This window comes from Amphiprion ocellaris, chromosome 6 (assembly GCF_022539595.1).
Source record: "Amphiprion ocellaris isolate individual 3 ecotype Okinawa chromosome 6, ASM2253959v1, whole genome shotgun sequence".
Classification (NCBI taxonomy): domain Eukaryota; kingdom Metazoa; phylum Chordata; class Actinopteri; family Pomacentridae; genus Amphiprion; species Amphiprion ocellaris.
Window position 1 is genome coordinate 6,147,955 of NC_072771.1, and position 11,150 is coordinate 6,159,104.

General features: G+C 41.8%; 1 protein-coding gene across 1 annotated transcript in view; it reads right to left on the bottom strand.

Annotated features, from left to right (window-relative positions):
• Positions 1–10,904, bottom strand: part of zmat4a (zinc finger, matrin-type 4a) — a 141,329-nt gene extending 130,425 nt beyond the window's left edge. The window contains 2 exon segments of the mRNA XM_023285018.3: positions 10,712–10,823; positions 10,825–10,904. Coding sequence (XP_023140786.1) covers positions 10,712–10,823; positions 10,825–10,904 — 192 coding nt within the window.
• Between the last annotated feature and the right edge of the window lie 246 nt (positions 10,905–11,150).

Here is an 11,150-nt window from a genome sequence, read left to right on the forward strand (position 1 = left end):
GGTGAGACATTAGCGTAAAATTTAACGTAGGCGAGAATCTCCCAGCTTAAAAAGACGCCATCTAAAAGTCCCACAGAGATAAACCCTCCTCTCTGCTCGGTGGGAGAACTTCTGGAGCGAAGCCACAACTGAAGAAAGCTAAACATTAGAGAAGCGCGTGGCAGTAAATCTCCTCAATCATTAATCACATCCACACTCAGTTTCATTACTCACAGTCAGTGGATGCGAATAAATGTAATCAGAGTCTGATTAATGGGACTTACTATAGAATGTGTCACCATCACCTCTGAAACACACCTGAGCACTGATCCTTTATTCAAGGATTCAATTCAAGGATATCTATTGTCATTGCATTTCTGCAATGAAACTTTGTTGACAAAAAAACCCAACATAGTATAACAGAACTAGTGTGGGCACCGCTGTAGGACTGATTCAGTAACGCTGCAGTAAACTGGTTGATAGTAAAGCAGTTCAACAGATCTAGTAGGGGATTCTCATCAGAGTCCTACATATCAGCCAGGACAGGTAAATAAACAACAAATAATCAGCTTATGGCAGATTTAGGAGAAATACAGAAGCCAAAAGTTAAACTTCCTTCTTTCAGCTCATAAGAAATGTCTGACATGACACTAAAACTAGTCTGAAGGTGGCAAATGTTTTCTCAATTAATGTTTGTTCTTAAGTTCATAAAATAAAGGACAAGTGACATCTTCCAAGGTCTTGTTTTGTCTGAGCAACATTCTAGACCCCAAAATATTCTGTTTACTGTCATTGATAAAGAAAAGCATCATTTATCTTTATCTTTATCACATCCTTATTTCTGAGAAGCCAGAAATATCGCTGCTTTAAAAATTGACTAAAATTCTTATTTGACTGTCAAAATGGTGAATTTCCTGTCAGGTAATTAATCGGCTAGTCTTTGCATACGTAAAAAAAGATAAAGTTATCAGCAGGATGCTCAAGATCTGTCACTAAATGAGTGTTAATTATTAAACTGATTAAAACATATTAATCAGTAATATAGACAAAGGACCTGTAAGTGTAAGTGTATCTGATCAGCTGATCACAGTCTATAGACCGAGTCCTGCGTTCCATTAGGACCATCTGTAATAGTTTGTTTTCATGAAGGACACTTTAATGACCATTTAGTTTCAGATTGTTGTTGGCTCAGCATCCGTTACCTCGACCAGAACAGAGTTAAAAGTAACGTCTGAGCTGTGAACGAGGCTCGAATTACCAACATGGATGTTTTACCTTCAACCATTACTTTATTCTCAGCACCTACTTTCTAACTCTGCATTATCATCATATTAATAAAAATAATCGATGGCCTGAACTACAGAAAGAAAAACTAATTTCTCTTAAAGGAGGCTTTATTATAACCTGTTGTATTTCCCATTTATGTCACTTTTGTGGTTCTATGGATCTCTAATTAAATTTTGTTTTCATCGTAGCGACTCAGGAAATTAGGCGTCACGCAGAAATGGAACTCTAAATGCAAACAGCTGAGCCATGGTATGAAATACACCACACTGATACTAAAACAGAACCAACCACATGCCATTGCTCAGCATCGAAGTCATTCTCAACTGAAGGTATTTCTAATTAAAATCTTTTAAAACTGTAATCTATTGTAGCTCCCGACGCCATCATCCTCTTTATCAACATCACTGTGGTTCTCCTGTATCCTCCACAGCAGGGTGTCGCTGCTAATCACTGCTCCAGTCGCTGTCTGAATGTTGATTACTCTGCTACTTGATTGCAACAGACCTCATTCTCAGTCTCCATAGAGGTCCATGTTCAGCCTAATTGAAAATCTTGTTAGCTGGTGCAGTACCAGGGCGGTGAGACACAATACAACGACAGCTGATATGTCTGCTAAAATGACTGAGGAATACAAACTCTGGTCTTTAAAATGAAACGGACTCCACCTGATAGCGACCTAGCTCATGGACTAGCCTCAGCAAAGTGTGCTAAACAGCATCCGATGCTGCCTCAATACAGAGCAAACGTCAGGTACTGTCAGATACATGAAGGAGAAAGCAGTAGATACAGATGACCATAGAGGAACTGGGTTCATATATCCACCAATAAGTGCTGTCCAAGGCCGGGATGCGAACCGGGGATCTTCTAGCTGCAAGGCAACGGTGCCCTGAGATAGGTACATATTAAAAACATATATCTGCCACGTTGTTAACTGTAACGTTACTGGAATGGATGAATCATAATTTCAAATAAATTCTATCAGATGGTGTATCTGTGTCATCAGTAATGGAAGCAGAGGTCAGAGAGGCCACTGTGGCTAAAAATCCTAAAGGCTTGGACAGCAGCAGGTTAGCTCATTTAACTGCGAGCATAGCAATGTGACTAGAAAAACGTCCCAGGCCTTAACTGTCAAGCAAATCGGAAGCAAACATTTTTAACTGAGTTAGGCTTGTTTCCTTTAACTGCTCTGGAGTGAATAAAGTAGGCAGCACAGTGTCATGAGAAGGTGTCATGAAGAAGAAGAAAACCAGCTGTTTGCCATCCACCTCAGATCAAACCCACCTCATCTGTTTACAAGTGAAGAAACGGAGAAAGGTCTTCAGGAGCTGTTGGTAATCAGGAGAGTATTATCAGACATGCTTCAATGAAAGCAGTGGAAACAGAAGATAAATATTCACTCTATCGCAATAAAAGGATTTCCATCTCCAATGAAACACATTTTCTCTTTCTCAAAAAGTTAAAAACATCTTAAAGCAAAACTGGAGAAATGTTGGGAAAATTATCATTTCTGTTAAGTTTGTCTGATGTGATGCTTCAAGATGTGCATAAAAATAAACTATATAAAGACCATGGTACCATCATTCATTCTTAGTGAACTCTAATGATAGAAGAGTTTAACAGCTTTGATTGGATTATTGATGAAGAAGTGTAATTTTATTGATGAATCTTGATATAATGTCAGAGAACAGTTAAAGGAGGATGTGACTGTTAAATGTTATTGCAGTCCGTCTAACGGTTTCTGAATATTTCAGTTAAAACTGTTAATTTGAACCTCACGGTTTTTGGTTTCAGGCAGGAATCCAAACTGAGAGCATTTGGTCACATTTATTTAGCTTTCCTTTGAAACAGTGCTATTAAATGTTACAACTGGGAGCACTAGTGTGATTTACAAGTATGCTCCCCAATTTTTAATTTTGAATTTCTGTTTTACATCATCAGATATTCCATGAAGCAGCAGGAGGCAGCCTGGATTGGGGTTAGAGTGTGACAGAGATGGAGAACGATCAGTCGTAACACCACAGCATGGGGACGGTTCTGAGGGAGAGGTTCTGCCGGTGTCTGGTCTGGAAGTGGGTTATGCTCGCTCTCACTCGGCCTTTTGGTGAAAATGAAACAAAGCAGCGCTTCATTTTTCTGAAGACAGCATTCCTCAGATCCTCCTCTACCACTACAGCCCCAAACTCCTGATGAGGAATCAGCAGGCGAGCTTGGTTTGAACCAGAGATGGTAGGGTTGTATCTGGCTGGCACAAAGAAAAGAACGCCACATGTTATATCAGTGTTCCAACATCTGCAAGGAAAATTCATATTCTGATGTAACAGCAAACTTGAAACATGAAATACGGAGCATCGACTATTAGGGCTGCAGCTATCAGTTATTTCAGTAATCCAGTATTCTATCGATTATTCTGATGATTAATCCAGTAATCAGATTCCACACTAAGCATGCATGTTACAGCATTGTGCATACATAGTAGAGTACAGGGGTATAGTACATGTATAGTATAGTACAGGGGTATAGTACATCTATAGTACATGATTGTGATCCTACTACAAATCCACCGCTGAGGACTTATCAGGACTTATCCATCAGAAATGATACAAGAAACAACTGATTAAATTGTGGGGGTCTTTCTGAGTCCCATCAATTCCCACCCACCCACTACATATTTAGGTCACGTGATTTGGTATCTGTACATAACGTACACATGCAGAACACACGCCTGTGCTCAGCGCAAGGTCATTGTGTTTGTGGGTACATCTATATTAAATTGACACATTCTATCGTGCCGTGATTTCTGCCACAATTTTTTTCAAAATTTCATCCGTTGGAAATCATATGACTGAGCAGCCTTGGAGGAGCACTGAGCAGCCTTGGAGGAGGACTGAGCAGTTTTGGTGGAGGACTGCTCTTTCTGAGGCTCTTCTTGTTCAAAATGTGCTACTATAGCTCTGCCAGCAGTTCAACATAGTAGTTCTCAGTGGTCTCAGATTACTAATATAGTATCAGTATCAAACCCTACCGTCAACAAAGCACGTGACTAGCAGGGAAAACCACTATTTGCTACCATTAGTCTTTTGTTCTGTATCCATTTAAAGCATCAGCATGAGCTTTCCCTGACTTTAACCAAACAGTTCTAATAGCCTCTACTTCACAAAACTCTAAATGTAGAGGCGGGAGATCCAGAAAGACCATGATGACAACGTGATGCTGACGAGCATCAAAGAGGAAACATCTACATGTGTCAGTCCTAAAAACAATGACCACTGATGGTAGATAACCTGTTCTCTAACGTAGTTACACTATGATTGCAAACAATCACACACCTGCATCCCCATCAGCATCCAAACAGTGTTATTAGCAGCCTTCATATGTCACATGTTGTTTTCTCCTTCATGTTTCATCTCCAGTGAACATGTGACTGAACTGTTTGGGTCAGTTACAGTCTGCCTGGAGGAGCTGAAGGATGGTCGGCTTTTAGTTCCAGCTGACTTTTAGTTTGCTAAATGTCACATAATGTCACTTTAGATCTTGGTATTAGAATGTGTTTGAGTTAATCCAGCTGAGAAAAAGCTCATCCTGTACTGCTGAAGATAAATGAGGCTACCTGCTGGTTGGTCAGGGAGGAAAAGCTGCAGATATAAAGATGAGAGCGTCTGTCTGGTCTGGAAGGTGGTCTGAAGCTGCCACCTCTATGATCAGCAGCATTTTGTCCAGCTGGTGCTGCGGGGCCAGTCGAGTCTCCAACATTGCTCCCAGGGGGGCAAATTAGCCCGACTGGATGAGTGAGGCAGCACAGACACTGTACTTCCTATCCCAGAGCGCCATGCACTGATCTGCCTCCCGTTCTGTCTCTATCATTCCGCCACTTTGGCTTTGGGGAGGTACAGGCAAGCCAAAATGTAATGCCATGCCTCCGGGTCACAACAATGAGCAGTTACTTTGTGTTTGCTGCTAAGTGGCCTATTCCCATGCAGCGTGACCTAAGCGGCGTCCACAGATCTGCTGAGTGAAAACATTAGCACGCACACTGGGCAGCCTGCCTGCATCCAGTAATAGAATCAGCCTGGTGTGCAGCCAGAGCACACATTTAGGGCAAACGTTGAGTCGGCGCCACAATAAAACTGTGACACTGGCCGGACTAATGAGATTAATTCTTCCCAGTGCGGGCACAACATCAAACTCACATAATCTGCTGTCAAAGAAAGCACACAGCCCAGAATAGTACAGACAGACCTGTTGCAGGACTCTGTAGCTTCAGCAGCTGAAACACTACAACCAGCTCGCAGTGAGGGGAAGTGATCCATGATCTAACATCTGAAAGAGTCTCCTGGTGCAACATCAGCCAATCAGGGAATACAAGGTCACAAAGGCATCCATAGTTACATTCATTTCTGTTGCTCAATGACAAACACACACAGCTACAACACGGCTTTACAAATGACCCATAGTGTAGTAAAACTGTAGACAGCTCGGTTAGTTACCATGCAGGCACTTCACTGGAGTCCTTGAAAAAGTGCCATGACTTCTTTTATTTCTGTCCCTTGGTAAGAGTGGGAGGCACGATGCTTTGTTCACAGTAAAAGCAGTTTTTAAAACTGTGCAGATTGGAGGCCAGTGAGGATCCTTTAAAGTTTAATTATCCAAACTGAAGACCAGATCCAGCCCTTTGATGAAGCATATATTTTCCTCTGCAATGAGCCTCACTTTGCTTAGCTGTTTACTTCAAAACAACCTCTAAAAAGTAAATGTGCTCAGCTCAGATTATCGGAACACTGTTAGTTTGCTATTTATAAGAATCCATCAGTTGACCCTCGGTGAAAGAAACACTGGAAACGACGGCATCAAGACGGCACTGAAAAGAACCAAAGGAGGGCAATCTGAACTGTACAAAAGCAAACAATTATTGATGACATGGTGCCACAGAGCTTCAAAGTCTCCTATTTATAGACATCACAAACGGAGACGGGGAATGGAAGTGTTTTTCCTAAATTAAAGGTTTTCAGAAATAGAAAGGAAGACTGGAGGACTTTGGAAAATCAGCAGAATATTAAAGAAACGGTCGATGAAGGAGCTTTAACATCTCAGGCTGTTCAGAATGTGTTGCTGTTTAGTGCACAACTTTCTGGCTGAGTCTAAAAACAGAGCAGAAATAATAACGACAACTTTGTGTCACAGCAATCAGCGGAGGAAGAAGTACTGCAATCCTTTACTTTAGATTTACTTTACTTTAGATCCTTTATTGGAGGAAAAAATACTCAATTATAAGTAAAAAATTATAGGAGCAAAATATAGTGGAAGTACTAAAGGTAAAAGTTGTGGTTTAAGCCCTCCGATATATCATTACTCCGCCAAGGAACACCGGAGTTATGCGATGATCGGCATCTGTTTGTCTGTCTGTTTGTCTGTCTGTCTGTCTGTCTGTCTGTTACTCAAAAACAGACTAGCGGATTTGGATGAAATTTTCAGGGAAGGTCAGAAATGACACAAGGACCAAGTGATTAGATTCTGGCAGTGATGCAGCTTATAGTCTGGATCCACAGATTTGTTAAAGATTTCTGTGTCATTGCCGGACAGCAGCACGGCATCACTGTAACCATGACAACAAGTGAACACTACATCAGCTGCCTGCGGACGATCACATGATTGTGATCCTACTACAAATCCACCACTGAGGACTTATCAGGACTTATCCATCAGAAATGATATAAGGGACAATTGATTAAATTGTGGGGGTGTTTCTGAGTCCCATCAATTCCTGCCACCTGCTACATATTTAGGTGACATGATTCGGTATCAGTACATAACGTACACATGCATAACACATGCCTGTGCTCAGCGCAAGGTTATTGTGTTTGTGGGTACAGCTATATTAAATGGACACATTCTATGTTGCTGTGATTTCTGCCACAATTTTTTTCAAGATTTCAGCCATCAGAATTGATCCGACTGAGCAGCCTTGGAGGAGGACTGCGCTCTCTGAGTGCTTTTCAAGTTATAGATGACATCATTGGATTATTAATAGTGAAGCATGAGTGTCTCAGCAGCAGGTTCCTGTTGGAGCTGTTGCAGGGTTGAACCACTTCAGAAACAACTTTATTTACAAAGATAGAAGATAAGTCTGAGAGCTCATAACATGATTAACGGTAGAAGAAAGAAGAAAACAACATTAAGATCCACTAATCTGTTCTCAGTTTTTGGACTTTTCCTCTAATCTTTGATTTTTGCTGAGATGTTGGATCATTTGAGCATCAACTGAAATCACACTAGGAGAAGTTTAGAGGAAAAAAATCCCCATCTGGCGAAGCTGTTAACACCTCATAGACATTCAATACATGAGCTCGACTACACGCTGCTTTCTGTAAGACATCTCTAACTGCCTTTTAGCTGTTATTTTATACACTGTGTAGATCAGCTTACAAGTAGCTAAACCTGTCAGATTACTGTAGTGGAATCGAAAGTACAATAACGGAGGTATAAAGAGGAATAAAAGGAAATATTCAGGTCAAGTTTGAATAGCTCACGACTGAGTACCACCACTGACACTAATGTTTTTCAAAAAGCTTCAATTTTACCAAGATGGAGTCACATTTCAGCGTACATAAGAGGAAAGCAGTGATATCATGCAACTTTCACTGAGGCAGATGGCGCTTGAGGCGCCTACTTGGTAAAATGCTGCATTATTCTTTTTTCATCATGCTGGAGGCTGCAGAATAAAACACATCATCCATGGCTGGCATCTTAAGTATGTGTTGAAGTGGTGCTGCAGGAGGACAAGGACAGCTTCAGACACGAAACGCACTCATAAAACAAGCTGTCGACTGAAAACAAACAGGCTTCTAAACGTTTCAATTAATCTGCCTGTGTCTCCTTATGTTTTGGAATTTGTTTAACATAGGGATGCACAGTATATTGTGGAGCGATACATCACTGACAGATACGTGAGGAAATGTAGCGCCATTGTTTTGATAACTGATGTAGAGAATGACGCTGTCACAGAGCTGTTAGTTTAATGTGAAATACCTGCATCCTTTCTAAACTGTGGCGCTCAACAGGTTTTGATAATCATTACCTTGTCCAGGAGGATGTAATATCTTGGTTTTAGCTTATAGATAATATATGCTTGTTAAAAAAAAGAGGGACTAGAAAAGCACTCAGAGAGTCCAGTACTCCTCCAAGGCTGCTCATTCCCCCATATGGCATTGTCAGAAATGCAGCATTTTTTAAAAATTTATTATTAGTTAATGATGATCAGAAATCACAGCAACATAGAATATGTCCATTAAATATAGATGTACCCACAAACATAATGACCTTGCACTGAGCACAGGTGTGTGTTATGCATGTGTACGTTATGTACAGATACCGAATCACATGACCTAAATATGTAGCAGGCGGCGGGAATTGATGGGACTCAGAAACGCCCCCACATTTTAATCAGTTGTTCCTTGGATCATTTCTGATGGATAAGTCCTGATAAGTCCATGTCAGAATATTAATTAAACTAAAGTCACTGCCAACAACTAATCAGCAACATTTCTGATAACCTCATTTTTCAATCTGAAGACATTTGAAAGCAAAAATAAAACTATCAAATTCTAACCTTGCAAATGAGATCTTTTCCTACTTCCTCCAGATATATATTATAGTGAAATAGAGACATTTCAGAGTATTTAAACTTTAGGTTACGCAGAACAGAACATTTAAAGATGTATTGCTCTGCGAATTTTGATCATTTCACACATTTATTTAGAAAACAATAAACAGAATAATCACCTCTGAAAATGTGTGTTAGTTTCATCGCTAAATAATAATATAGTTTATTGTACTGGTGTTGGCCACAGCAGACGGAAATATTAGTGATCATAATAGATAATTATGAATTATTTTCATAGCCATAACAAAGAGACAATTATTAGTTATCAGTCACAACAAACACAGAACTATCAGCTATGGTATCGACCAAAACAAGCAGAGACACAGACGGCTGTCAGTAAATAGTTTCCCTAAGAGATCATTAAACATTATGGTAGAGGTCACAGATAATCTATTACTGTTTCAGACAAATGTAGAATCCTTCAGGCATCCTCAGGAAACAACTCAGTATTACAACAATCCTGAGAATCCTCTCATTGTCATTTTTTAAGCAGAACTGACAAACACATCAGATGTGAGTATTTCTGGGTTTGCTCTGATTCTCTGTGGATTTTAGACCAATGCTGAAACAGAAAGTCTTTAGAGTTCTTTAGCACCTTCTGTTTTCATGCATAGAACGAATGATTAGATAGTGAAAATAATCCACCTCTCACAGAAACTCAAACTCATGTGAGTTGTGTGCGAACAACACAGACAAAGCAACAAGAATCTTACTGCTGCATCTGACAGGAAATCCACCTGAGAGACATCAGAGCCTGGCTGGACTACCATGTTCCACATGTTCTCGTTAGTTCGATAAACGATCCCTGAAGTCCCAAATGGAACATATCACTAGAAAGAAATCTGAAAGAGAAACTGACAGAGGAATAGAAAGGTGTTTTGTTTTTTTTCTACCTGGTGATATGTCTAAAGGCTGAACCAATCAGCTGATTGATGGATCTGTGGTTAGTTTTTCATTTGATTATTTCAGTTTAACACCATCAGTCTGTTCATGTCGGGGTCTTAAATGGAACGTTTCCCTACTTTACTGTCTTCATCATCAAGGAGTCAGCTTGGCGCTCCAGAGAAAAGGCTATTTTTTATTTCCCAACATTTTATGGGAAATTCAATAATGCATGCAGCGTTTCCAGTGTTCCAGTGTTTTTTCAGAGTAATGGCTTCAGTCAGGACTCCTCCGGTGCTACAGCAGAAACTCAACACAAGTGTTGTTACAGAAAACCATCATCAGCAACATGTTAAGGAAAAGTTGTCAGACTTCACTGTGACCCATCCAGTAGATCTGAGGAGAATTCACGATGGAAACCGTTCATCCGCTGCCTTCTAATCCACCTTAAATGTCACCTTGAGGGATCGACAAGCCTTCTCCTGTGCGTGCGTGTGTGTGTGTGCGTGTGTGTGTCAACAGTAAAGGACTGTGTTCTGATTATTCCAAGTTAAGCCTCTGATTGGAACAGCCACTAAACCACTTATTTCTAGTAGAGGGACTCCCTGTAGGATCCCCGGGATGTCCCCACACCTCTCCAGCCTGCTGGACCGGTACAGAGCCGGGAGGACAGCCTCCACCGGCCGGGCTGCTCCGGTACTTTAACCCCCCGGTGCACCGCAGCTCCCCGCAGCCTCCGCCGCTCCGCTCCGCTCCGTCCCCAGGCGGAGGGAGAAATCAGCATGCATCACGACAATCATGCTTCCCCTGCAGTAAAGCATCTCCAGAAAGTCACTCTGTCATTCCTCTGCACGCACCTCTCACCACGGACAGTAGAGAAGAAGAGGCGGACGGTGAAGCGCTTACCTGTAACTCCACGCTGTAGCCCTGGTAGAAGTGCGTCGGGAACACCGCCAGCTGATGTTGCACTTGGAGGGAAACTGTATAATCCATGAACCAGAAGATGCTGAGGAGGACAGGCTGAGGACAGTCTGCTGCTGGCAGCGGTACTCCACCGGAGTACGGGCTGGAGCTGCTCCCCGCCCCGCTGCGCTCCCATTGGCCGCAGCAGCCGCGTCAGTTCAGCCGGCAGCGAGGGAGGAAGAGGAGGAGGGAGGAAGAGGAGGAAGAGGAGAAGGGAGGAAGAGGGGGAAGAGGAGGAGGGGAGGAAGAGAGGAAGAGGAGGAGGGGAGGAAGAGGAGGAAGAGGGGAGGAAGAGGAGGAGGGAGGAAGAGGAGGAGGGAGGAAGAGGAGGAAGGAAGAAGAGGAGGAAGAGGAGAAGGGAGGAAGAGGGGGAAGAGGAGGA